The sequence below is a fragment of the Cavenderia fasciculata genome (genome assembly GCF_000203815.1).
Source record: "Cavenderia fasciculata unplaced genomic scaffold Scf_Dfasci-G-o-80e12.f1-5, whole genome shotgun sequence".
Taxonomy (NCBI): Eukaryota; Evosea; class Eumycetozoa; order Acytosteliales; family Cavenderiaceae; genus Cavenderia; species Cavenderia fasciculata.
This window is the reverse complement of record NW_004457735.1, coordinates 730,211-757,924: the sequence shown is the minus strand read 5'-3', so window position 1 is coordinate 757,924 and position 27,714 is coordinate 730,211. Positions and strand designations below refer to the sequence as shown.

Sequence of the window (27,714 nt, the reverse complement as noted above, 5' to 3'; positions counted from 1 at the left end):
ACTCCAATGACACCACCACCAAAGTCTCCAATGAAAAGATCACAACATTATCGTGGTGTCAATGATACAACGATCAACGCATCTGCTTTATTTGATGAACTTCAATAAAGAATAATATTATTTAATTTAATTTAACTTTGATTTATTTTTAATTTTATTGATGAAGACCAGTAACATAAAAATTACTACCTAATTGTAATTCTTGACCTAAAGGTAATGGAGAAAAATAACGATCGATTTGATCATCAGTGACTTGTTCCAAAGTGGAAGGATTCCATTTTGGTTTATGGTCCTTGTCGACTACGACGGCACGAACACCTTCGAAAAAGTCTGGTGATTCAAGACATCTAATGGCAATACGATACTCCATTGTGAAAACTTGTTCAAGTGTCATCGATGATCCAACCTTTACCTGTCTAAATGCAATCTTTACACTGGTTGGTGATTTCTTACGAATCAAAGCAACCATGTCAGTTCCCCATTTAGTACCACTTGATTCTAGTGATTTGAGAATCTCCTCTACCGATTTAAACTTGTTGGCAAAATGTTTTTGTATCAATTGCCATTCTTGTAAAAGTGGTGATGGTGTCTTTGGAGTTGATGCAAATTCCATAATAATAGATTCAATTTGATTTCTATCTTGACTATTGACCAATCCAACCAATTTTCTTTCCAAGTCTGGTAATCTTTCTGATAATATATAATGTGTTGCTATACCAAATTGTCTTTAAAAACAAATAAATAGTAATTAATAATTAAAACATATTTGATGTTTAATATTTTGTTTTACATACAAACAATCAGCACCAGTAATACTTTTACCAGTTAAACCTAAATAATTACCAAGTGAGTCTGGTAGACGTGATAAAAAGTAGGAACCACCAACATCTGGGAAGAGTCCAATCGATACCTCTGGCATTGCCCAAACGGTTCTTTCAGTGACGATTCTAAAGGTAGAGTGACAACTAACACCCAATCCACCACCCATTGCAATACCATCCCAAAACACAATACTTGGTTTACGTAATGTCGCAGCTGTATAATCCATATTATATTCATGTGTAAAGAAATATTTTGGGAATGAATAACTTAATTTTCTTGTATTTGATGTTAATTCTATTGATAAAGAAAAAGAAAAAGAAAAAGATAGATATTAATATATAATATAATGATTACTTTAACATGCTACTTTTTTACCTTTAATATCACCACCAGCACAATAAGCTTTGTTACCACTTCCTTTTAGAATTAAAAGATGTAGATTATCATTGTGAACATAGTTTAATAACTTTCTATTCAAACCAACAAATATATCGGTACACAAGACATTGAGTTGTTTTGGTCGATTCAATGAAATGACGGTACAATGGTTCTCTTGTCTCTCTAATATCATGTCTGTATTATCCATTGTTTCCCAAACTTTCTTTCCTCCTTCTACTCTTATTTGTTTAATATTATTATTTGTATTTGTAATAGTAGTAGTAGTAGTAGTCTTATTACTGTTATTACTAGTATTGTCAGATGAATGTGGTGGAGTTGCAAGTAAATGACCACCAACAGACTCTATTCTACCTAATGTTTTTGCATCCATAGTAGTAGTAGTAGTATGTATGTATATTACACTTATCTATCTTATTGTATATCTCTATCTATCTATCTATCTATCTTTTAGTATTAACAAAATAGAAGGGTGTCAATGTCAAGCTTGACAGAAAAGTAAGTAAAATACTTTAATTAAAATAGAAAATAGCCAAAAAAGAAAGAAATCGCGCGATTGCTTGCAAGTGACTTCAAACACTCAACCCCCTTCATAGTATCTGTATCAGAAGATAATAAATAATATCAGAAGAAAGAGGTAGAGATAGATAGAGAGACAATGAATGTAATCATAAAGAAACCAAAACAATCATGTTTACAAGATGACGATCAATACTGTATATTAGAGTTTCAAGGTCAATTTGAAAGTGATACTCTATTGCAAGGTGAAACATTGGGTGAATTAACTCATGTTGAAAAGGTTAGAATAGATAGATAGATAGATAGATAGATAAGGATAGATAGACATGATCATTTAACTTATAATATTGTTATTGTTACATATAGGATATATACTCACTTCAATTTGGTAATCAAATATTAGAAGGTAAAGAAATTAAATTAAAAAATCCTTTGGTTATATTAAAGAAACAATTTCAAGATGAAGAAGACCAAGATAATGAAATGGTAGATGAAAATGATAATGGAAATAATAATAAGAATGATCATAATAATATAGAATATAATTTAAATGCAACTATTACAAGTAAAATATGTTTTAGTAATCGTGCAACTACACTGATTGCTCAGACAAGTGTAAAATATGGATCACCTCAACAAAGACGATCACCTTCTTCCTCTCCCACTTCATCAACAACATCATCTCCACAAAATAGTAATATTAATGGTAGTAATAGTACCATATCAACACCTCCTCTTACACCTCCTAAATTTACATAATCAACCCATATATACAACAAAACAAAACATTATATTTTTAAGTACATATAAAGTTAAACTTTGGCGCCAAAACTTGGAAAATCATTCTATTTATTATATTTACAAATACCAATTATTTCTTATTCTTATTCTTTTTCTTTTTATCATTATTCTTCTTATTATTATTATTATTATTGTTCTTCTTATTTTGATTCTGATTATTATTTTGATTAATATCTTTTTTTTGATTAATTTCTTTTTTTTGTAAACCTTTTTGAATGGCATATTCATAAATCTCCATTCTTGAATGTTTGATTGCCAACTCTTCAATTTTATGTAGTTTAATACCGAGTCTATCGTTTTTGTAACCATCTTCAACCATGAATTGGACAATATCCAAGTGTCCGTGTGTAATGGCCAGTGCGACATTATTGACATAGTGGGTGGGATAGGATTCATGGATGAATCGGACGATATCGATTCGACCATGGATAATGGCCTCTTCAAAGGTGGCAGAGAGAATGAGCGACGATGGGTTCTTGACATGCTCGATGATTGATTTTAACAAATCGACTTTTCCAATTTGACCCAACAATCGGTAAGTTGGTTGAGTTACTGGGTCGTATCGATTGGACTGTTTGAAAAACTCTAATATTTCATCTACACGATACACACCACCACGTACCAAGCAATTCATTACCATACCATTTGTGTTTGTTGTTGTACTGGTAAAAGGGTCTGGATGGATACTATGTATAAATTGAACTACCTCTAAACGACCAAAATAACATGCCATAGCCATAATATTATGCATTAGGGTAGTTAGGTAGTGTTGGTAGCTTTGACGTGTCATGATAGTCTCACTATTAACCTTTTCTTGTAAATATGAAACAACATGTTTTAAAGATGATCTTATATTTGTTGCAATGGGTGGACAATTATTATTATTATTAACAAATGTTGCAAAATAAAGTCTTTCAACTAACCGAAATATGACAAGTAGATGAACATTGTATTCGATTAGTTTAATGACTATATTGGATAGATTGAAATTGGCAATTGGTTCCAACCCAGCTTTAGACAGTAAAACTGACACTAGACCAAGATTGTAATGGTCGCATGCCAATGATAAGAGCGATGAGAATGGTTGACTGCTAGGTCCAATGGCAGTGAAAAACGTTGAGAATCTTTGTTGTTGCAAGTATTCCATCTGTTCAGGTTTGGCATACTGGATAGCTTTTCCAATAATAAACTGTTCCACCCCTTGTCTAAGAGTCGTTTCACTACGATTACCAATAGTACTCTTGGCAGGATAGACCAATGTATTTTCAAGTAACAAATCGATTAAATGGTTACTACCAGCTGCCAACATTAGGATTACCATCTTTTCAGGTAGATCGACTTGGAATTGTTCAATATCCTTTTTTATATATCTGTATCCATACAATCCCGGTATTCTTGATATAACCTCTGCCAAAAGAGCTACTATCTCTTGTGTTTCAGTCAGCTCTACAGTAACACCAGTATGAATATAATTAATGATTTGATCCAAATTAAATTGTGATGGATGATCAATGAGTTGTTGTTGATCATAATTTTTAAAATATATATAATGTAATATTGTAATATCAGAGTGCATTATTATTTTTTGTTGTTGATTATTATTATTATTATTGTTGATAATTAAATGATTATATAAATGATTAATTAATAATTCTGAATATTGAATCAAGATATCATGGAATTGATATCTCTCTTTAATATTATCCAGTAATTGGTTGTTGGCTAGTACTTTGAAAGAGTCAATTGTCATCAACTGTATAAATGTTGTATATTTGCTTTTAAAATATTGTTTCAATGTTGATGACTCTGGCTCAATGTCTTTCTCTTGCTCTTGATGATTTAAAAATGATTTGTATTGGTCAAGGTCTGGATGGAGTAGTTGAGCATTGATGTATTGGTTGTTGAGCGAACCTTCCAATAAAAGAGAGTGTTTGGAGACGATGTGACGGACGGTTTCAAGGTTGGGTCGTTCGAGTGCACCACATAGTGCAAGACTGACAGTGTCTCTGCGAATGTTGAGGTTCTGGGCATACTGGATCCAACTCTTTTCAATAAATTGAAAGACTAGAGTATTCTCATTACTGGCGGCAGCAATATAAGCATCCCGTGTAAACATTCTAAATGAGAGTAGACCAGCTATCTTTTGGATCATTGAAAGATCAGACAGATATTGGCATACCAATGCAATAGATTCATCTTTAATAACAATCTCTTTTGACTTGGCAGACTGTGATCCTGACCTCTTACTCTTGCTCTTGTGTAATTCCTCAAGTTTGTAGATGAGTAGTGAAAAGTATCGATTTTGACATACCCAATTTAAATCGGTAATGTCCCCATACTTGAATATTTGTGTGTCACGACATATCAATGACGATGATGATGATGTTGATAAAGATGAAAAAGATGATTGTTGTTGTTGTCTTGTTGATGATAATGGTGTATCTGTATTATTATTATTATTATTATTATTATTATTGAGAGTTGAAAGAAAACAATCAAAATTATTCTTTTGATCAAGATGATCGTAGAGATAAAAGTGTTTTGTAATGTTACGCAATAGATATCGATTTTTTAAAACTGATTTGATTACTAGTGAATTATGATGATGTTGATTGGTGACAACAGGTTCTTGCTGTTGCTGTTGTTGTTGTTGGATAGCTGTGAATGTGGATGACATGTAAAATGAGGTAAGTTAAACGACGACTACTTATTATTAATACAAAACACAAACACAACCTCAATCCAAACAAAACACACAATGCTGTGATATAAAGGTAAATCTAATCTTAGAGGCTTTGAAAAACAGGAAAGTTTCGTGAGATATTCTCTTGTCAAGCACAACCCCTGATCTTTCTATTTTTGTTCTTGAAACTACAGGTCTCAGTAAACTGGGTTATGGCTGTGTTGACCCTTCCCTTTTCTGCTTTTGTATTTGTGTGTAAAGTATCAAACTAATTGAAAATAATGATGTTTTTTTTTCTGTCTCTCTTATTTTTTTTTTTTAATTATTTAATTATTTGTTTATTATTATGATTGGTTGGATGATTGGCGCCAACTCTCTCTCTGTCTATAGTAGTTTGCTATGATTGATTGAAACAAAAATAAATTAAATGGGTTGATCGTCGACTTGATCATCAAATTGTTGAAATATATCTGTCGGCATTTCTGAGCTGTATCATAAACAGTCGGGAATCTCTTGGTTTGGATGGGTGAGCTCATCAATGATGGGTGCAGGTCACCGAAATATTGGGGGGTTGCGTTTGGTACAATGTGGTAAAAATATCTCGATCAAGGATTAGAGATGGTGCAGGGCAGTAGAAAGAGGAGAGCAAGCACAATCGATTTTGATGCATTGTAGGGAGTGGAGAGAGCGGTACAGCTGATCGAGTTGCCTCATCAACCTACAAAAAGATATTTTGATTAAATTTAGAGTCACAGTTTTGTTACGTGAAGATAGCCCTGTCGTTAATTGCAGGGGTATCGTCTTTGAGTCTCGGTCGGGTTTTTGCCTGTGTCTGTATCTATCACCCCTCACTCTCACTGTCAGAGTGTCCAGATTTTTTTGTTTTTTTTTTTGTTTTGACCTCATCGTGGGAGTTGATATTTTTATCCATCAAATTTCCTTACAAAAACATGTTTTTTCAAGCGACACGCTGTGTGGAGATGAAAATATCTTGCAGAGGAGGGAAACGAACGCAGGGCGCTATTCATTTTTTTTTCTTGAAAATTGGGCAGTGGGTTGGTTGGGCGGGCGACGGTGAGGGCGAGGGGGGTCACTGCGTCACCAACTGGCAGAATCAAGATACAACACATTAAATAATAATTTTTTTGTTATTTTTCAAACTTGCCCTCACTAGAGATTATTAATAAATAGACCGTCTTCAAGACACTACCACTTCACTACTATACTTTATACTTAGCTTTATATATATACATACTAAAATGTTCAAGGTTATTTTATTAGTCGCTTTCGTCGCTCTTTTCGCCACTTTGGCCTCTGCTGGTACCTGTACCATCCCAAACGGCCCACAATGTCTTTCCCTCGGAGAGTCATGGTATGTTTAGAAATAGTATTAATACAATTCTTCTATTTTGTTTGGTTCCAAATTCAAATACTCACCACCAATATTCTATAACACAATTTTTTAGTAACCCTGCTGACACCGTAGGCTCCCCCGCTAAGGTTGCATGTGTTGAATCATACTGTTATGTTAACGCTACCTCCACTGGTAACGGTACCTGTACCGCCTTCATTGAAGAAAACCAAGTTTGCAATGCCACCCCCGGAAATGTTCTCTGTATCCCAGGTACCTCATGTCAATCTGACAAGTGTCAACAATTTGTAAGAAGTTCAGTTAACAATAATTCATGTCTTTTCAACGTTTCCAACCATACTAATATTATTTTTGTTTTATTTAGGGTTACGGTCAAAATGGTGACGCCTGTGAATCTGACTTCCAATGTGGTGCTTCTTTAGTCTGTACCTCCAAGGTTTGCTCCATCCCAGCTGTTAACCCAATCCCAGCCGGCAACCAATGCCCATTCGGTCAATTCCTCAACGGAACCAACTGTAACGCTACCATTGCCCTCGGTGCTGACTGTACCGCCAATGTTGGTTCCGGAGTTTGCGGTTACGGAAACACCTGTAACAAGTTCAACGAAACCAACTACTCTTGCATTGCCCTCTACTCTCTCGCCAACGGTGCTAACTGTTCCGATGCCACCACCCCTCTCGGTGTCATTGCTCAAGCTTGTGATGCCGCTGCTGGACTCTACTGTCACGATGGTACCTGTGCACCAATCCCAACCCCATCCGCTGAAGGAACTACCTGCTCTGGTGTCAACACTGGTTGTGTTGCTAACTTCGAAACCTGTGTCTGCGATGGTGCCAAGGAAGTCTGCCAACAATCCTTCGCTCACACCAACGAAACCATGGGTGAATGCAAGGACGCCGTCCTCGCCTACTTCTCCTGTATGACTGAAAACAAGTGTGTCGATGTTGGTTCAAACAACAACAACGCCTGTACCGAAAAGTGTTCATCTCAAGAATGTGACATTACATCTGCCTGTTATATCGCCAGTGAAATCGAAATCACTACCTGTGATGCCACTGAAGCCGTCAACACCTACACCTGTTCCTCCTCATCTGCCTCTGCCATCCAAGCCTCCATCATGTTCGTCTTGGTTGCTGCCTTCGCTCTCTTATTCTAAATGAATAAATAAATTCAATCCTAATGAACGATCTAGGATATTAAACTTTAAGTTTATTCTAAATTATATATATATATTTTTTTAGACTTTCTTTTATTTATATTTATTTTAATTATCCCAAAGATAATATTTTAATTAAAGAAATAATACAATAATCCTCTTCTACAGGTATCTTGTACAGATATTAGATTCAATTGGCCAATCTCTGATAAGTGTTCCCTATTATCATTATTAGAGTGAATTAGTTGTAGTGTTTGTACGATCAAATCGATGATTTGTAATATTTGATCAGTTGTAATGTTTCCTCTTGTAACTATTATTTGTTGAACTATGTCGGTAATCACACATAATCTCTTTATGTTATGATTTATTATATTGGAAGGATATAGGGAGGAGGGAGTAGGCGCATCGAGTATTTGTTGAAATAGTAGAGTAGATTCTTGGTGGTGTATTCCTTTGTATTCCACTGTTCTTGTGAATAGGAGGCTAAATAATTCTGCAGCATTTGTTTTTTCGTTGACATTATCTATTTTAGTGTTGGTGTATAGTTGGATAATAGGTGTGATTAAATATTGAATTATTGATTCGTGGATTTATGTGATTGTTTGTAGAGGATTAAAAGGCTACGGATACAATCATGATCGATTGGTTGACCGAGAAGTCTTTTCATGACCAATGGTAAATAAATTGACAAGTTGCTTGCCGAATTACCTATCCACCCAACAAGATATACATTCACAAATCGATTGATTTGATCTGGTTGATATTGTTGTTGTTGTTGTTTTGAAAATAATATTCGTTGAACTAATTGATTAGTCTCTTTGAATCCAAGTTGGTGAGTATGATTAAAAAACCCAATGACATGATCTAAAATGTCTTTATCTTTTTGAAAACTATCCAATAATGTAATGATTGTTGTTGATAATGCTTTTAAAAAATCTGAATATTTGTCTCTAATATGTGCGTCATAGTTATTCATTCTAATAATACCATGCATCATTATTAGATATGCTTATCAATAGTATAGAGTTTCGAGATATCACCAAAGACGTTATTAATCACATCATCAATCAAGCTTCGCCATATCCTCGTTTATTATCCTCTCTAATCAAGGTCTGTGATCAAGATCGTCATAATAAGAATCAATTTGCATCCCAATGTTGAAAAAAGTATTTCCTACAGAGCCTCTTTGGCAAGAATGTATTGTCAACCTCACTCTAAAGTCGGTTCAATCAAATCATTGGGAGGTTATAGATTCTGCTATATCTTTTGTATACACATTCACATACCATCACATTCCTCAATTTACAGTAGGTACAATATAAGTGAAGTGGTTCCCCTTTATTTCTATTTATTAATCATCAATATTCTATCTATTTTTTATTTTAGAGTTTAAAAGCAGTATCAACAACAATAATTACATTATTGGATCGTTTTCCAAATGATAATGACATTTTAAGTGATGTCCTTGAATTGTTTCATCTTATTATCGATCAACTAGGATTCAAAGAGATCAATCAATTAATTCAACGAATATTATTTTCAACAATATAAACAAGATCGAATCAATCGATTTGTGGGAATAAACTTATTCAATGGATAGGTAAATCAGTAAATAACTTGTCAATCTATTTACCATCAGCCATGAAAATAATACTTCTTGATCAACCAATCAGTAGTTATTGTATCGACAGTCTTGTAATCATGTACAAACAACCACATAAAGCAACAATGATCATCAATACATTCAACATTTAATCACACCCATGATCCAACTACACACCAGTCCAACAGCATATTCCAACACAACAGATAAGGCAAAGGCCTCAGAATTATTGAGCCTCCTTTTCACAAGAACGGTGGAATACACCAAGAATCTACTCTACTATTTCAACAAACACTCGATTCATTGGCTGAAACAATGCCCTCTAATCTATCTCGAACTGATCCAGATGCACTAGAGCTTCTCAGATACCATTTGACTGCAGCCACTAAAATGGTCGAACAACTTTCAGGAGGTTGAAGATTTGATAAAGGTACTAGTTTCAATGGACGATCAATGGAACACCATTGAAATGATATCATCCCATGTGATTGATACGGGCGACCCTTCCAAGTCTATAGTCGATTTGTCGTAGATTTCTAAAACCAAATCAAGATTGTTATACAGCAATTGTAATATCACCAACAGAGAAGATACCAACCTCTGAATGGATTGATCTATTAATATTGGTATTTGAAATAAAAACAATTAAAAAAGAAAATAAATTAGAATACTTTATATGATAACAAGTACAATTGCCTGCAGTATTAAACAAAACATCATCGTCGTGATGTTATCTTTGTAAAGACAACAATCAATAATTGTTTGAACTCTATAGAATTCAACTACCATGATCAACTCTCAAGAAGTCAAGGAAATCTTAAAAGGAGACAGGATTCTTTTTTAGAGATGAATTAGAGCCTCCACAAGCCTCAGCTATTCTTGGTCAAGATTCAATCAAGTTGTTGGAGAAAATCAAAGAGACTGATCACCTATACACCGAGAATCTCAATGAAGCTATTGATATCATTTACTTTTGATGATAACAATCCAAACGACGATGACAATCAACCAGACTTTGGACAGTTGGTGGTTGAACTTCCAATCATCTTCATCTTCTTCAACATTATCATCACCGCCAGTTTGAACGACGTTAACGGTGATGATAATGATGAAGAAGAGGAAGATGATTGTTGAAATATAAATCATCTTCAGTGATAAAAAAGCCTGTTAAAAGGTAAATAAATAATGTTCTCTATTATCCATAGTATTGTGATTAAACAGTTAATTTATTTACAGAACATACTTTTCTTAAATTGTATACAAACAGATGACGTTGTGAGCTGGATGGATTCAAGAGGAAAAGATCATGTAGGTCTGCCATCCATTTTGTATCAATGCTGATTATTAATCAAAGAATCGATCAAAAAAGAATGGACTATTCACAATTTGATTTATTAAAAAGTCAGAAAGTTTATTCCATATAGAACTTTATAATATTACGGATCCACACAAAGACGTTTATCCCTGAAAACGAAGTTTCCGCAGCTTTTGTCCTTGTAAAGCGGCGTAGCATCATTCTTACAATCGTCTATCATTGTCTGAGGGAAGAAAGTTGGGGAGGGGATCTGGCTAATGAATTGGCTCCAGATTGTATGTTGATAGAACGCATCTGGATTGGTGTTTGCAAGATAGAATTGCTGGTAATCAATGTCTCGAGTGAGGGTGTGGGTATATTCTACAAAATCAGAGACATCAGCGTTTACTTGATCAATGGACCTTGTAAACGCAATACTGATGTATTTGGATCCATCTCCTCCTTTGAGAAACATAACACCCTGTTCAGTGTTTGGAAAGTAATAAGAAAATGTGTGGTCGTCGCAATACGCAACTCCAAGCTCTTTGTAATTGTGTTGGACAGGTTTACAAAATCCCAGGCAATCCATTGGAGAAGTAAATATAGATATAGCCGTTTTCCACATTGGAGAGAAATCCACAGAAGTGGAAACTAACAATTGGGAGATGATGGTTGTGTTGAGAGCTAATAGTCTTGTTTTTCCAGCATATGTTGTTCCGATTCCCTCAAGACTGTATCTAATGATGGTTTTTTCACCAATAAAAATGTGAATTGTCAACTGGTCATAGTCAATAGGTTGAGCAGGAATTCGAAGGTAGCCATTGAAAGTATTGTTTGGTACCAAAAGATTTGCTTGGATATGGTTGAACATCCAAACGTGTGTGGTTTGAAGATCGGTACAGTATCCAATTTCCCACAAAAAGTTCGCTGGAAGCATAATTGTTTGTGATGAGCTGATGGCAACATTTTCAACTAGGAAATTTTTTGCCATGCCGGAAATGGAGACTTCACCGCACGGAAAGCTGGTGTGAGCACCTCCTTGGAGGGGAACAACAATGGTGTTATGAACAATGGATCCCCCATCATATCTTGTCGTTTGGATTAGAATTTTATCACTAGATGGGTCCAGATGAGTTTTGAAGAGTGGGGATACTTCGAATTCCTGGTAAAAGCATGATGAGACATTGGATCCGGTGCAACCGTAATAGTCTGCCAACGAACCATCATCGTCTGGCAAGGCATCAAAGTCAATAACCGAATCGAAATACTGATTTCCAAGATAGTTTCGAGGATTACGGAAGATCTTGGTGGAAAACTGCAAGTTTGAACCACCTAAATCGTGATAGGTATGAATAAACAAATACAAGAGATTGTATTCAACTCTTTCGCCCTCCAGAAGGTTAGACAGCTGGTTGGTCTTGACAAGCATGTAGTATCGTTCCTCGGCGTTGATCCACAAATCTCGAATATGCTCGTTTCCAATCGATTTCCACTTTGATGGAATAAGACTTCTGATGGGAGCCAACTTGAAATCTATTGGAACTGGCAACACGTCAACGGATTGTGACCAAAAACCATAATCAGCTGTTGCACCAGGTGCAAAAATACCAGGTCCTCCTCCTGATCTAAAAAAATTAAAAAAAAAAAAAAAAGGTTAAAATAATGATTAAAAATTGTTTTGACAGATCAACATACATTAAAAGAGTGGACCTTTCGGTTTGACTTAGGAATTTTGAAGTTTGTTCTTGCTGTCCTTCGGTTTGGTCGCTGGATGCATAGTCGGCAGAGATACTAAAGGCAGGAGAGGAAACAGAGGCACCAAAAGTGGTTGACAAGGACTGGGAGTACTGGGAGTTGGCTTCGCTTTCAGTAACAGTCATCGTGGTCGAAGTAAACTGTTTGAGTTGACCACCAAGAGTGGCGGATACGTAGTAATGGGTTCCATATTTTTGAATCATTGCAAAAGCTTGGGTTGTGGAATTGATTTGTGACAATTCAAAAATAAAGTTTGGATGAAGAGGGAAAGAGTTTAAAGCAATTTTAGACACCCGACACACAACCCCAGATTCAATTATACTTCCAGAGGAGGATTTCTTTAACTTTGAGCTTTTTTCCACAGATTGGCTCTTGGAAAACTCCACACTAGCTTGAACCGATATTTTTTTAAATCCTCCACCTGCCTGGGCGCCATAGGAAACTTCGGATTGCGATGAGGAAGCCTTTCTGATTTCTTCTGAGTTGTTCCAGACCTTGTTTGTTTGGCTGAACGTACACATGGGAAGGAAAACGACGTCCATCTCCATTGGGACTTGGTAGTGGGCCTTTCGGTAGGAATCTTCGATGATTCTGGATTCGGCTTGACTACAAAAATCAAAGAGGAAAATTGGATTCATCTGTGGTTTGCCAGATACAATATCCACACCAAAACTGAGGTGTTGGTAACCTGGGAGCTTCCAATCAAAGGTATTGAGCAATAATTCGCCCACAGTGTCAAACGAGACAAACATGGGGATGGTTCGACCTCTTCTTGTTGTGATTGGCGGACATGTTTGTGTGAAATATTGGTGGCAGTCCTGGACACAGCTATTTGGCTCCTCGTCACACACACCGTTTCCGCACGTAGAATTGCTGACCAATGGCTTATCACAAACCTCGGTTGGATCGTATATGCCATCGCCACATCTGTTTTGAGAAAAGAAAACGAGATCGGTCAATGGAGAAAATGAATCTGTTGTCGAGAATCGGTATTCCATGTTCAAATATCTTTGGCCTTCGATGAATTGTTTGTTGGACTTGTACTCTAGGACCATCTTGTGGACAGACGATGGAACCAAATAGACATTGGATTCGACGATGGACGATGGCTCTTGGGAGAGATTTTGGATCGAGTTGTCATAGGATAACAAGGATTTGTTATTGACACTTAATTTCAAGCCGACATTGTCAAAGGTGAAACGAAAGTAGACTTGGGTACTAAATGGAACGACAAAATAGCCAACGAGTTGACCTTTGAGTGGTCCATCCCTATAGTCCATGATGGTGAACGAAGGGGTCGATTGGTAGGTGAATTGGTAGACTGAGCAGTTCGTATAATTGGCGGCTGTACAAAAGTACTCTTGTTTGTAAAACCCTTTGAAAGAGGTTGAGCAGTTGGTGTTGGAGTTGGCAGAACACACAAAAAAGTTGTCCTGACTGGTATCGGCAGGTGCTGTATTAGCAGAGGTGCAAATAGACTTGGTTGTGTTTTTGTTTGTGGCGATCGAGTTTGGCGAGAGACAAAAGACTTTAATCGAGCCGAGTTGATCCACAGAGGCAAAGGATGAATCGACGGCAAGGTCAGAGTAGATAAGAGTATCTTGCTCGTTTACGACTAGTCGTTGCTTATTTTCGGAAAAAAAGGAACCAGAAATTGTGACCTTGGAGTCTTGACAAGCATAAATGGCACCACCTGAAACCATAGCAATGTTGGAACTAAAGGTGGCGTTGTTGATGATCAGATTGGACTGAGACACATAGATGGACCCCAAATCACTTTTCGACGAAGATATGGTAACATTCTCCAGCATGACGGTGGAGAGATCATAGATGGAAATAGACGAGCCAGAAGAGCCAGAGCAGTGTTGGATTTTGATTCCATTCAATGTTACGGTACCTTGCTTTTCGATCCTAAATACTGAACCTAGCTGTTCACAGTCAATCGTCACTTGGTTGCCTTTGGTAGCACTTGAAATAAAAAATATTAATTATTTGATCTCTAAATATATCTGTTATCTATTTCTTGTTAGTTACCCGAGGATGATGGTCGAGGAGGAAATGACTAGATTTTTGTTGTTTAATCCTTTGTAGGTTCCGTTTAGCATGTTGATGTAGTTTATTCTTGACGGTAAAGCTGCGTTTATTGCATCTCGAATGTTGTTGAAAGGTTTGAGTGCTGATCCATCACAGCTTGGTGAACAAGATGAATTCACGTCAACAATAATGTCAACCGCGATACTCTGTTGAACAATAAGGAGTAGAAATAGAACGGTTAAATATTTGTTTGGTAAGAACATCATGTCTTGTGTGTAGTAAGTAATGATTGTATCACAACAAGACACCCAACTATACAGCAATCCAAAGACCGAAAAAAAATTAGATTTTTGAACAGATGAACATCATAAACAATCGATCAGACATATGGACTTTTGGAAATATCTATGTTTTTTTTTTTAATTTTTTTTTTTCTCAATCTATTGTGCTCTCCTCTGTCTATGCAGTGTTGTTACGGTTTAAATTTGTGTGGTGCCAATTTAATTCGATAAAAAGTAAGCAACATGTTATCAAGAGCTAGTAAGAGTTTTATTTTAGTACTATTTAGTATTATCACATGTTTTGTGGTCTTGTCTAGTTCTTCAATCTTATATGTTGATAAGAGTTCGATTATTGGAACAGGATCACCGTGTGGAGAGAAACTCAACCCGTGCCCATCAATCAAAGATGGAATATCACAACTCAACAACCAAGTACCAAACACAATCATCGTTAGCCCTGGCGTCTATGACGGCCCTTCAAACAGAGAAGTCACCATTTTAAATTTTGTAGATTTGGAGATTAGGTATGAAGATCCTAAACTACATACAGACGCGATATGGGTAATATATATTAATTAATTTTTTTTTTTTTTTTTTTTTACACAGGAACCAAGGAGACGAACAATTGATCGAGGTAGATTGCCAAACTGTATCTTTTGGATTTGATGTTCAAAACTCGACTCTGAGAATGTCCTCTTTTGTTTTTAACAATTGTTATGGTATTTTCGGAGCAGCCATCTTTTCTAGACATTCCTATCTAAGTTTGACCCAAACAAGCTTTTACCAAGGAAAAGCCCATCTCGGTGCTGCCATTTATATGACCTCGAATCCACCCACTCCAAACACCCAGAGAAGCTATCTCATGTGCCATGGGTGCTACTTTTCAGGAAACCATCCAATCAGCGGGGGAGGTGCCATTTACATGGAGAACTCCAATGCCATCATCTCTAGCTCTACCATCAAATGTAACTCTGCATCAACTGCTGTCGATGTCCAGGCCGTATCATCTGATATCTTGTTCAAAAACGCTACCATTAGCTCTGCCGCCTTTCTTTGCACTGGTGACTCGTCCGTCGTCCAAGCTGGAACAATGACCAGTCTATGCTCCCAGAACTCTGCCTGTGATTTTTCCCAAGGAGATACCTTCTCATGGAACGAAAAAGCTGTTTTGCAACAATGCAACAACGATGGCACCTGCCAAGGAAATGAAAACTGTTTAGGTTGTCCTCAAGATTGCCCAAGTTGCAGTTTTTCTGGAACCAGATTCGACCTTCTTGATTGTGGTAGTGGTATTTGTACCATTGAACCTACCTATCCAATATCTTTAAATCAATTCAGTAAGTAACCTATTAAATATTTATAATATACAATAACCTTGAAATGGTATTTATTATTTATTTATTTATTTATTTATTTATTTATTTATTTATTTATTTATTTATTTATTTATTAGAATTACATCACTTGTATACATCAAAAAAACAAACAGGTACTATAATGGGTTTCTTTAAGGTAGAGCAAAGCTCTCAATATGTACTAGAAGCTATTGGGTCCAATTTAGGTGTGAACGTTTTTTTAAACCACATTGATGTCATCCAATCAAGTTTTCTTCAAACCTCATTCAACCAAACCTTTCAAGTTCGAGTCCAAGCCAATGTAATCAATGTTTTAAAAGTTGTTTTTTATACTTCAAGCACCGACTCCCATTCTAATTTAACCATTTCCCTTTTCGAAAACGGAAAAAACATATTAAAACCTTTCTTTTCTCAAAATGGTAAGAATACATATTTAAAATAATAATTTCACATTATTAATAATATGATTATTTCATTTTATCTAGTTTGTGGAGACGGAATTAATGATCCAAATGAAAAGAAATGTGACATTGGAGGAATTAAAAAAGACTTCCCTGTCTGTGGTGATGGAACATGTAACGAGCCCAAAGAATCTTGCTTGATCGATTGCTACAACGTCATTGGTACAATGTGCGACGCTCAGCTTCCTCCCGTTCCAACTCCAGTGCCACAAAAGGACACCGTTGGTTATCTTCTCAATAACCAAAGACTGTTTTCTTTACCAGGTTTAAACCATCTTGCCCATGGATTGGATTTACTGACTGGAGAAGAGTTGCCAAGTTACGTATTTGACAATGGCTATTGTGACAACAACACTTTTGTTTTAATACAAAATATGTACAGACTACGAGTCCACTCCATTCCACCAGAATACAACGCCGAAATCAGTCCAGAGTGCTCCTTTGACCTTACATCCAGAGTTTTTGAATCCTCCAAGGCTTACAAGGAAGATAAAACAAGTCAATCCGAGATCAGTGTCTCTGCCACAGTATCTGGAAAATACTCGTATATTTCTGCATCTTTTTCGGCAGCTTACAGTCAGAGTGAGTCTGTCAGTATTGCCAAGAATATGGAAAGCATGAAGGGAGGAAAGACTGTCTCTACCAAGTCAAACTGCATCACCTCAACAGTCTCAAGAAACTCGGTTCGGTTCCACAAAGATTTTGTGTTTGACATCTCTGATATTATCAGCCCAGATGTTATGGCAAAATTTATTGAAAAATACGGTGTATTTTATTATAAATCTGCTGTCCTGGGAGGGTCCCTTGAAACGATTATCAATGTAAAAACCTCCAAGCTGGCCTCTGGAAACTCTGGAACAATCGAAAAGAGTGCCGAAATCTCATTCTCTGGTAGTATATCCGCCCCCATCGGACAAGTGTCTGCAGATTATTCAAAGTCAATGGACTCTTCGGTAACCGAAGAATCACAAAAAGAGTTTAGCGATTCTTCCACATCCAGCCATGTCATTGTAAAAGGAGGACGTGTTGGTAGCTTTGGTCCAGATTACTCAACCCCAAATAATTTTGGTATGTATCATAACAATATATATATATAGATCAATGTGTTAGATTTTTACATTTATTAATATTATTTCTATTTGTAGGAGATTGGTCTCAGAGTGTAGATCTCAGTCCAGTGCCAATCGATTATACTCTTGGTCTCATCGGAGACATCATCCCAGAGACTTGGTTGACCAAAGAGAGAAACACCTCAAAGACTATGAAGAATCTATGGTTCCAAGGTTATCAATACTACCTTGGCCTTGAACCATCATCAGGAACCCTTACAATGTTTTTTATGTACTCGGTGGAGCAAAGCAAACTCAACATCACTTTGACTCAAAGTGATAGAATTGCCTTGAGCAATTTGACCATCACCTTTTACAGCCCAGACAACAAAACCTCGGAGATGTTTATGGTCAGTCTTCCATCAGTTGGCTGTACCAAAGACGGATGCATGACAGAGTTCATATTCAAAATCAACTCCACTTGGGAGTTGGCATACGTCACCGTGGTCAACGGTTCAAACTCGAATCTATTTGACGGGTTCAATAATTATGTGGATGAACTCATTGTCAAAACAGACATTGATGGTAAAACCCGTGGATACCTTTTCCATCCTCTCTCCACTGGAACAAAACAAGGACAAGTAAGGTATCTCCCTGTTGGTATTCCTGAATCAATCTCTAATTGCCAAGCAACGATCTCGTTTATTGAAGACCAAATCACAGGAGGACTAGTCACCTGTCTCCAATATAGCTCTGCCAGTGGGTATAATGTGACGGCACCCATTTTCCCCGGTCGTACCCCAAAATTGTTTGTAGCTGACATTTTAGGACTCCAAACTTTCGACATGCCCTACACCATGACATCAAATGCCAAAACTCTCCAACCTATTAGAGCCTCGTATGAATTTGGAAACCGTTACACCGTCTACCACACCTACTCTGGACCATCCAACAACACAAAACTTTTCAGCAAAGAAGTCTGCTCAACAATTTCAGGAAGCCACGGAGCTTTCTCCATTCCATCCCCAGATGTTGAAACTATGACAGAACAAGGATACACCATCAAAAAGACCAAACACAAACTGGATTTCTTTGTTGGGAAGGTCTACGGTTTTCAAGTTAGACAAAACCCGTATCTCTTGGAAACTCAAGACCAAAGCACTTCGGTCAATCAAGGGATTGATTATCACTCCTCTATTTCCCAGTCTTTGCCTCCAATCCAAATATACAATTTCTCAGACCCAGTGATCATATTGTGGAATTGCCCAAATGATCCTGATGACCCTATTTCACAACTTTGCAACACAGAGCCCTCTTCTCTTGGGTATGTTAATATATATGTAGGAGCAACCCATAGGCTATTGGCAAACCAAGACTCGATCATGGTTTTCAATTTTGACAAACCTACTTCTACAGAACCAGGACCGAGCAGTAACGATGTAGATCCCTTATAAAACTTTCCATTGCCATTCGATTCTTTGAACTTTTTAAATAAAATAAAAATAAATAATATTACAACTTAAGAACTCATCTATCCGCCAAGAAAAAAGTATCCTTCTTTTATTATTGTGTTTGAAACAATCGTGGTGCTAAATGCACATAAAAGGATCCAAAAAGAAAAGTTTATATTATTAACTTTAACTCTCATCTGTAAAGAATGAAATATATTTTACGTACGAAAAAAAAAGAAAAAAAGAAATCGACTTCTGATACTAATATCTTAACCCTCGCTTTTCTTTCAATCTAATTTAAAACAATGAAGATCCTTTTACCCTTCTTATATTTATTTTTTTACATTGTTTCTTCACAAAACACAACCACTACAGAACCTCCAACCGTCGTCACCTACGTCAAACTTTCGAGACACGATTCCATTTCATGTCAAGGTTTATCTCAATTCGAAGTTTATTACCCAAGTAGCAGTTGCCAAGGAAACACAGCTTACAGGTGCTATGATGGGTCACCCGTTTTATCTGTTTATGATAACCTGGGATGTGAAGGAGATCCTACTCGAATGGTGCAACAGGAAAGTTGTGCTAACCAAATACAAACATCATGTGTAGCCTCGCTCCCACCAAAAGAAGGCATCCAAACTCATTATTATGACACATTACAAGAGTGCATTGATGGTATCAAACAAACAAAGATCGAGTACCAATCTAACCATCTTTGCGCAGCCTACAACTCGAAATCGTGTGCCAATTCAGAGATCCTCTTATCCTATTATCAGAACTATGAATGTTCAGAAATTATCATGACCATACCAAGAGCTGCTCGTCAGTGCGAATATTTTTCTGGACAATTCGTCAAAGAGATTTGCAACTAATAATACCAATCAATAAAATATTGTTTATTCTTTATAATTTTATTTATTTGAACACATTTCTTGTTTAGTAAACCAGGCTGCAATTATTGGCTAACTAAATAGAAGTCCCCACTTGTAGTGTACAAATCAAAGGCCATGTTGGGGTCCGATACAGGTAAGGTTTGCGGTTTCACACGAGAGACAATAGCACTGGAGGGAATATTGTACAGATACATCTGAGTGTACCCTGAATAAATCACCAACGATGAGGTCTTGTTTTTAAAGCCTACGAAAGGATCAACCCCAAATGACGACCAACCGTCGAAGCATTCATAAACAGGTGCGGTTAGGGCCCTCACCCTAACTGCAAAACATAAGGTGTTATCAGTGCCACCGATATATCGACTAAATGGTACTGGGCAGGGATGGAGAAAGTAAGTATACTATAATAATAATAAGAAATGAGTTAGTCCAAAAGGCAACCAGTTGTTGTAATATAAATATATTTGCATACCCTTTGATTTTGGACTTCTAATTGGTAAAAAGTAAATACTTTTTGAGAAAAGCCACTCAAATCAACTTTTTGACTGTTTTGGTAGGGCGACGTCACAATGCATGATGGATCACTCTTGCAAATTAAAGGGGTGTAAAAATTGATAGTTTTTGAGCATTGTGAGGTTCCTTTCGAAGGATTTCCTTTTTCGATCATAGCTATTGGTATGGGTTGTTGTCTATAACAATGAGCTTTGAGGATAGTATTGTACATCGAAGGGTAAGAGCACTTGTTGACTGAATAAGTGGTTTGCATTATATTATCTGGTGATGGAAAATAAAGATTAATTTAAATAATAATTATTATGATTTTGAAAATATTTACCACCAACTGGTACCCAAGAATTTGGGTCGCTCGTAATCAATCCTCCTGACACCCAACCACTTCCATCATTGGAAAAGGTGCAAGACTGAGGTAATTTGTTTCCAAACTCTGGACGTTGGCAAATTTGAGGAGATGAACAAACTCCAAAATAAGTGACCGACTAAATTAAAAATAATGAAAAGAAAATTAATAATGAAAATTAATACTGAAATATAGATGGTGTAAACTGTTTTTAACATACCCGAGTCCCAGAATCTGCATCTATAGATGCACTCATATATACAGTGCTATATATTTATATGATTGCCAATCATTATTGTTAATTGTAAAGTTAGAAAAAGGTACTTAAAGTTTAAAATACATACTTTGACAGTGGCAGAAGAGAGTTGTTATAACCACAATTGCCAGTCGTAACACCAGTGGTTTTGCCCCATGGCTCGGGACCCATGTTTATAGTAATAGTGTAAATGCAAGAAGAAGGCTCTTCTACCTTTACAATTGAGGATGCACCATCAAAAACAAAATGTACACTAGCGGCTCTTTTGATAGTTAAACATCCTGACGAAGTGGTAAAATCTCTATAAACTCTAGTTTCTAGGAAATCAATTGGTTAGTTATACTTGAGATCTGATGATAAAAAATTATTTATGTATTTACTTTCATTTTCAACAATAAAGTTGCTATACGTCATGTTTGTCATTGCCAAAGGAAATGACTCTTTTGAAGATATACTATATTGGCATGCCAAGGTGTTGGTAAGTCTAGCGTTAATTTGGGCACATTTCTGTGAAGCTTGGCAAGGATTGAAATAATAAGCAAATGATGTTGTATTGAAATTGTACTCTTGACTAAGAGGGTGTTAGAAGGATCTTCACTATTATTGATTACTTGTCGAAATATTTACTTGTATGCTGTGAAATTGAATCCTTCCAAATGACAGAGAGAGGTGGTGGGTTGTGAGTAAACAAACCCAATCTGAACTAAAATAAATATTGAAACAAATAATTTAAACATTGTGGTTTGTGCATCAAAGCGTGAGGACCCATGTGAAGATCAACAAAACCTTTTCCTTCTTTAAAAAATTGATGACGAAAAATAAAAAAAAATCTGGTGCACGCATAGAAACGATCAACGGTTTTTTTTTATTGTACAATCTTTGACCGAAGAGAAATTATTATTAATAGGAACAATAATAATAATAAAAACTATAATTTTTTCACTGACCTTTTAAAGATCTTAGCCTTGATTTTTGATTTAAATTGTTGGTACTGTGCTTTTCAACTGTAGCAAGATCTAATTGCCATTCTCTTGATCCTCGACATTATACTCTTTTCTAATCTACAACTTGTAATTGATTTTTGGTGTACCATATATCTGAAACATTGACTTTATAAAGAGGAGGAAGGATGGTTTCAATTAATCTCGGTTCATCCAACTTTACACGTACCTTTGTTCCTAAATCCAATAATTCACAAGAATCACCTTGACAAAGGTTTCCTATCTTTTTTTAATTTCTTGAATTTATTATTCATCGCTTGAATAATAACAGGTAAATCTTCTACCCATTCTTTTAAATCTTGGTCACCTTTCAAATTGCTTTGTCGCACCTTTAAACTCTGTGCCTGGATCCATTTGAATAATATTTGGTTTTAGTATTCCTCTTTTATAAATCTTGATAAATGCATCTCTTACCTCTTTTGCTGTTTTATTTTGTAATGGTTCTGCATCTGTCAATCTACTTGCTAAATCTACAACTACCAATGCATACTTGAATCCATTATCATTTGGTAAAATAACAAATCTGCTTGATGTTTAAAGTTGTATATTCTTGAATATGAGGCATATTAATAAATGAATCCCTTTTAGGTGTCTTGTATAAATTATACAATTCTTGTTTTGATAAATACTCTTTATCTGCTTTTTCTAATTCAAAGGTCTTGTAATATCTCTTGTTGTTATTTGTTTCTTTTTAAAGATAATAATTTATATAAATATAGAAATAAAAAAATGGTTGAAACATATAAAGAATACTATCAAGATCATAAACATAAATCGTTATGACATCAAGAGTAAATAAATATAAACATTTAAAAAGAAAGATTCATAGAGATAATATGAATCGATTAGAAAGCGAAAAAGTAAAAGATCACAACTATAACATTGAATCACCATGAACCTTGCTTTTTATTATCTCTTTTTTTGAATGATAAAAAAAGATAGGAAACCTTTGCCAAGGTGATTCTTGTTCACCATACCAATTCTTTTACAATTGCTATATCAATACCACTAAATAAATTTACAGTACAGATACTATTGGTTTGAATAGAACGGATCTTCCTTTGGAATCCCTAGATTCATGAAATTGAGAGCATACATAAAAAGAGAAAAATGCTACAAAAGAAATTAGAATCAAACTAACAAAAGCTCATCACTCTATAGATAAAAAAAAAGAGATTACAAGGGTTCATGGTGATTCAATGTTGTTTGAAGCAAAGGAGGAAAGAGAAGACAAGAATACAAGATTTGGAAGGCAAGTATGAATACAACAAATAAGTTGTGCCTTAAGCTTTTCCTCTTTTGATATATCACTCCAACCACTTGATTCTTTAAATGGTATACCATTGTATCTATTTAATAAAAATTTAATTGCATGTTGTACTATTTGATGCTTGATCAAATACTTTATTTACCTTGAATTTTAAATAATAATCTGGTGATTTCATCAATTAAATCTTTGTTTCATAAAATCATTTGTTGGTTCATGACCAAATGAATCATAATACTCTACTGATTTGTCTTTATCCGCATCAATGTATACTGCAACCCAATGACTTCCTGGTTTGTTGTGTGGATCCAAATTCATTATAAATGACATCTTGTCTTTTGGTTCCAATAAAATTTAATTGATCACTTGCTATTACTCTTTCAAATCCCTTTCTATGATATGGTTTCATTATTCTTTCAATCTCGCTATCATAAAGAACTTTGTTTGATCTTCCACTACCAATCTTTTGTTTTCTTTTTAAATCTTGAGCAAATGATACAATTAAATCAATGACACTAATTCTTTGATCCTTTGCCATTTCTTTTAATTCGGTACCTAAATTTGTAGATAGTCTATTAAAGGTCATTGTTGAATTTAAATAATCTTTTACCACATTTGATACTTTAGGTGACTTTAAATCAAACACATTAGTTATATTGTTTCTAGTGCTATTCTAATCCTATCCACATACCTTCCACCCCATACTTCCCTTACAGTTGATATATGTTGGGTTGGATACAGAGTCTGATGATGTTGTTGAAAGGATAGCTTGATCGTTCATCAACAAGTGTCGAAGGTACTGATTTCGCTATTTAATTTATAATAACCTAATAAATAAATTAAACTAAATAATCCTATTATTGAAATACAAAAAGAACATTGGTTTTTAATTGAAACAGATGTTTAGTCTTTGATCTTAGATAGTGGCAAAAAAATCAAAATCATCCAAACTACAAATTCAATCTTTCTTTCTATCTTACAATGGATAACATTTTTAATTTTGTCTTGGTGTAACATATTTCTTTTTCTCATTTTCAGATTGATAATTGAAATCCATATTACCAAGAGTGTTTTTAGGATCGATTACTCTACCATTATTATTATTATTATTATTATTGTTACTATTATTACATGTACTAGATAATTGCATTGTCGAAGTTGATGATAATGTTGAAGACAGAGTTGATTTTGGTTTTGAACCGATTGTTGTTGTTGTTTCAAGGCTTGAGCCATTCGAGAAGGGATTTAAACGGGCAATGAAGTACCCAATTTCAAATGGTCACTACGTGATCGGTTGGCATCGCGTTGAGCTCTACTACTTGGTGCAGATGGCTGGTCATCTTCATCAGACAATGTTGATGAAGAAAGTGCCTCTACTCCCGATGATCCATTGTCAGGTTCCAGCTTGTTGTTGAACTGGTAGAGCTACTTGTTTCTTATCTTCAATCTCTTGTAATTCCTCTTCGTATTCTTCATCGAATTGGAATATCTCTGAATTTCCTCCAAGTTGGTTAAACTTTTGTTTTCTTTCGTTTGATACACTATTTAAACTATCTATAAAACTATTTATATTTTGTGAACTAAGTTGATTTAAACTATTCAATTTAATATTATTATTATTACTATTTGTACCATCGTTATTATTATTATTATTATTATTATTATTATTATTATTATCGTTATTTTTGTTATTGCTGATACTGTCAGCAGTCAGTTTAAAACTATTATATTTGACATTATTACTACTATTTACAGATGATGATGCACCAGGTGAAAGAGTAGAAATGTCGGTCAAAGGATACTCCTTAAATTTAAACTCATTTTTGTCAGCGGTGTAACATGCGGTTGACCATGTGGTACAGGGGATGTTGTCACGAGGAGCCTCGAGTTTACATCCAACAGCTCTTGGGTTGCCATGTCCTTTAACTGATGTGAGCCAGCCACCAGTGGTTGTTGTTACTATGTTTCTCACATAATCTATCTGACACAGTACTGGTGTCCGAAATAGTCTTGTGCTTTGGCTGTTACAATTGCCTCGGTTCCAGTGTATCTTGGTGTCTCTCCATACATTGTCTCGATGGCATTTTTAGTGGCGCCATCAATGTTTTAGGTGACAGAGCTGATGGCAGATGTACTACGGTAGAGTGTCAGTTTGTCAGCTCTTTGTGTTAATCCAAGACATGTGGCCTAGAAGTCCAAAAAAGGTTGGCCAGTGGTGCCGACAGATGGTGCATCGAGACATAGGGGGTAGGGCCCATAATGATGGAAGGTAGTGTTCCCAACGTCTCCCGATACGACATGTACAAATCCTTGGTGTTAGTAGTTACAACGCCACCGGTAGCTCGGTCATATTTAAAACCATATCTTTTTTTCCAATCCACGAAATAGAATTGGTACTTTTTGTTGGTTGGTAGTGTTGGCAGGTTGAATGTGATGGTTGGCACAACCGAGCTTCTGAAAAAATCGAGATTCATCGAGACATCAAAGTCGAAGCAGTAAGGGAATCGAAGCGAGTTTCGGTAGGTTGGGAGATGGTACTACTTGGCAATACCAGCTTTCCACCACAACATCCCTGTGATATTTTGGAAAGCAGTCTCACTCCATTGATACGAGTCTGCAGCAGCCTGACTTTGACGAAAGGGTGGTGGGAAAGGAAACAAGAGAGGTATTTTTAAAGATACCCTTGATTTCGATTTTACTTGTTTTACCACTGGTCCACTCAACTGTGATGTGTGCAGGTTGGTCCATGGCTGGTGCAACCATATCTTCATTGGGATCATTGACCGTGATAAAGACGGATGCTGATATTTTACCCGCGAATGATTCCTTGAATGCGTTTTCTTTGTAGTACTTGAGTTCGGCACTTTCCCTCAACCTGTTTCCTTGGTTCGTTGAACCTGGCGAGTAGGAACCTGGCTCACCACCCAACACCAACACACTTGATCTAGTCGATTGTATTTCCATCGATTCTTGCTTTTCACCAGATACACTCGTGTCACAAGAATTGGCGTACACGGCATTAGCAGAAAAGTATGGTGTAGAGACGGCGCCGTTAAACGAACGAGATGCCCTTTCCGACCAAGCCTTTGTTGATTCCTTTGCATAGGATGCGTTTTCAATCGATGTAATCCGTTTCAACGATCCACCGAGCACTGCAGATTGGTAGAAATGTGTACCGTATCTTCTGACAACCATGTCCATATCAATGGAACTAGTTACACTTGACATTGCCTTTAAAAAGCTTGGATGGAATGTATAGTCTATCATCTCGACCGACGAAGTAGTACACACCAAACTAGTGGTAATGAGCGTCGTTCCAGCTTGTCAATAGACTCTGGGCCTGTTCAATAGATTTTTCTGCATCTGCCTGAGCACTATATCCTCCTCCAACCATCAATTGAAAATACTTTAAAATAAATCAAACAAACAAATATTAATATTAGTTTATAAATGTTCTTTCAAGAAATTTGAATTATAAGTATATAATAAATACATGAAGTGGTTGATTTAGTTGATCTAATTGTATTAACACTAGTGTTTGGGCACCTCCAGATAATTCCTAAAATAAATAACAAACAATAAATATATTATATAATATTAGTAACTATTCACAACCCTATTGGGACTCTTTCCTATTTGAATAGCATACATTTGGTAACATATAAATTGATTGACGATAAACATCTTGTAAAAGATTCTTTTCCTTTTTGGCACAATAGTCAAAGTAAAAGACTGGTAGAGCTCCTTCAATATGATCATCTGGAACCGATGTTGCAACACATGTCTTTGTAAATTGAGCATGACAATCAATAAAACAAGATTCAATGTTTACTTCATTACAAATTCCATCTCCACATGTTGGTGTGATGTCCGTCCATTTAAATCTGCTTATCAACTCTCACCTATCTTTTACTCCATCTCTACAAACTAAAATTAAATAAATAAATAATTATTATTATTTGTTATCTTTTTTGTTTTCTTTTTTTTTTTTATATATATTTACCTTGCTTTGAATAGAAATAATTAATTGATTGATGAGATTTTAATTTAAATGAACGTGATTTACTAAATGATTTGGCAAGGAGTGTTATCTTGATACTGTGGACTGGATTGTCCTCGAGATATCTTTCAAACTTGATCTTGTCATCTTGTTGGTGGCGTGATACAAGGTATACTTGGGCATTGTCAATTTCAATGATGGATGATACCGAGCTGGATGAGACGGAGAACTTGTAGGTCTTGGAGGACGGTACTCTAAAGTAGGCAAAGATGGTGGCATATCCACCTGGGTACGAGCCGATAAAGTCGGGGATGGCCAACTCGCCGAGCGACAGGTCAGCGAAAGATAGGTAGACATGAGGAATCCTGGAGCTTGTCCGGTAAACATGTTTGAACAGTCTGCG

General features: G+C 35.8%; 12 protein-coding genes across 12 annotated transcripts; 5 read left to right on the top strand and 7 right to left on the bottom strand.

The window, feature by feature from the left end:
• Nucleotides 1-154: 154 nt before the first annotated feature.
• On the bottom strand, nt 155-1,591 carry DFA_05129 (enoyl-CoA hydratase/isomerase domain-containing protein; the record flags this gene model as incomplete). Its single annotated transcript, XM_004360793.1, has 3 exons — nt 155-725; nt 795-1,116; nt 1,198-1,591. 3 exons carry the CDS (start codon nt 1,589-1,591, stop codon nt 155-157), a joined length of 1,287 nt encoding a protein of 428 aa, XP_004360850.1.
• A 285-nt stretch (nt 1,592-1,876) lies between these two features.
• DFA_05128 (uncharacterized protein) lies at nt 1,877-2,496 on the top strand (the record flags this gene model as incomplete). The annotated part of the gene is made up of 2 exons (XM_004360792.1): nt 1,877-2,017; nt 2,104-2,496. 2 exons carry the CDS (start codon nt 1,877-1,879, stop codon nt 2,494-2,496), a joined length of 534 nt encoding a protein of 177 aa, XP_004360849.1.
• Nucleotides 2,497-2,608: 112 nt separating this feature from the next.
• DFA_05127 (uncharacterized protein) lies at nt 2,609-5,215 on the bottom strand (the record flags this gene model as incomplete). The annotated part of the gene is made up of 1 exon (XM_004360791.1): nt 2,609-5,215. The coding sequence occupies one exon, from the start codon at nt 5,213-5,215 to the stop codon at nt 2,609-2,611; it is 2,607 nt and encodes an 868-aa protein (XP_004360848.1).
• Nucleotides 5,216-5,567: 352 nt separating this feature from the next.
• Nucleotides 5,568-7,749, top strand: DFA_05126 (paramecium surface antigen repeat-containing protein; the record flags this gene model as incomplete). Its single annotated transcript, XM_004360790.1, has 5 exons — nt 5,568-5,610; nt 5,969-6,055; nt 6,413-6,593; nt 6,688-6,880; nt 6,958-7,749. The coding sequence occupies 5 exons, from the start codon at nt 5,568-5,570 to the stop codon at nt 7,747-7,749; spliced, it is 1,296 nt and encodes a 431-aa protein (XP_004360847.1).
• Nucleotides 7,750-7,880: 131 nt separating this feature from the next.
• DFA_05125 (uncharacterized protein) lies at nt 7,881-8,728 on the bottom strand (the record flags this gene model as incomplete). The annotated part of the gene is made up of 2 exons (XM_004360789.1): nt 7,881-8,102; nt 8,483-8,728. 2 exons carry the CDS (start codon nt 8,726-8,728, stop codon nt 7,881-7,883), a joined length of 468 nt encoding a protein of 155 aa, XP_004360846.1.
• A 1,575-nt stretch (nt 8,729-10,303) lies between these two features.
• Nucleotides 10,304-10,489, top strand: DFA_05124 (uncharacterized protein; the record flags this gene model as incomplete). The annotated part of the gene is made up of 1 exon (XM_004360788.1): nt 10,304-10,489. One exon carries the CDS (start codon nt 10,304-10,306, stop codon nt 10,487-10,489), a length of 186 nt encoding a protein of 61 aa, XP_004360845.1.
• Nucleotides 10,490-10,568: 79 nt separating this feature from the next.
• DFA_05123 (uncharacterized protein) lies at nt 10,569-14,704 on the bottom strand (the record flags this gene model as incomplete). Its single annotated transcript, XM_004360787.1, has 5 exons — nt 10,569-10,692; nt 11,306-12,274; nt 12,345-12,898; nt 13,301-14,372; nt 14,439-14,704. 5 exons carry the CDS (start codon nt 14,702-14,704, stop codon nt 10,569-10,571), a joined length of 2,985 nt encoding a protein of 994 aa, XP_004360844.1.
• Nucleotides 14,705-14,962: 258 nt separating this feature from the next.
• Nucleotides 14,963-19,038, top strand: DFA_05122 (uncharacterized protein; the record flags this gene model as incomplete). The annotated part of the gene is made up of 5 exons (XM_004360786.1): nt 14,963-15,243; nt 15,326-16,056; nt 16,173-16,493; nt 16,560-17,603; nt 17,633-19,038. The coding sequence occupies 5 exons, from the start codon at nt 14,963-14,965 to the stop codon at nt 19,036-19,038; spliced, it is 3,783 nt and encodes a 1,260-aa protein (XP_004360843.1).
• A 302-nt stretch (nt 19,039-19,340) lies between these two features.
• On the top strand, nt 19,341-19,910 carry DFA_05121 (uncharacterized protein; the record flags this gene model as incomplete). Its single annotated transcript, XM_004360785.1, has 1 exon — nt 19,341-19,910. The coding sequence occupies one exon, from the start codon at nt 19,341-19,343 to the stop codon at nt 19,908-19,910; it is 570 nt and encodes a 189-aa protein (XP_004360842.1).
• Nucleotides 19,911-19,993: 83 nt separating this feature from the next.
• Nucleotides 19,994-24,092, bottom strand: DFA_05120 (uncharacterized protein; the record flags this gene model as incomplete). The annotated part of the gene is made up of 17 exons (XM_004360784.1): nt 19,994-20,099; nt 20,136-20,332; nt 20,443-20,705; nt 20,767-20,926; nt 20,973-21,027; nt 21,132-21,360; nt 21,424-21,614; nt 21,766-21,838; nt 22,068-22,104; nt 22,214-22,263; nt 22,374-22,570; nt 22,653-22,714; nt 23,022-23,052; nt 23,285-23,393; nt 23,457-23,498; nt 23,585-23,942; nt 24,003-24,092. The coding sequence occupies 17 exons, from the start codon at nt 24,090-24,092 to the stop codon at nt 19,994-19,996; spliced, it is 2,250 nt and encodes a 749-aa protein (XP_004360841.1).
• A 213-nt stretch (nt 24,093-24,305) lies between these two features.
• DFA_05119 (uncharacterized protein) lies at nt 24,306-24,461 on the bottom strand (the record flags this gene model as incomplete). The annotated part of the gene is made up of 1 exon (XM_004360783.1): nt 24,306-24,461. One exon carries the CDS (start codon nt 24,459-24,461, stop codon nt 24,306-24,308), a length of 156 nt encoding a protein of 51 aa, XP_004360840.1.
• A 243-nt stretch (nt 24,462-24,704) lies between these two features.
• Nucleotides 24,705-27,698, bottom strand: DFA_05118 (uncharacterized protein; the record flags this gene model as incomplete). The annotated part of the gene is made up of 6 exons (XM_004360782.1): nt 24,705-25,288; nt 25,993-26,542; nt 26,805-26,870; nt 26,961-27,142; nt 27,315-27,436; nt 27,520-27,698. 6 exons carry the CDS (start codon nt 27,696-27,698, stop codon nt 24,705-24,707), a joined length of 1,683 nt encoding a protein of 560 aa, XP_004360839.1.
• Between the last annotated feature and the right edge of the window lie 16 nt (nt 27,699-27,714).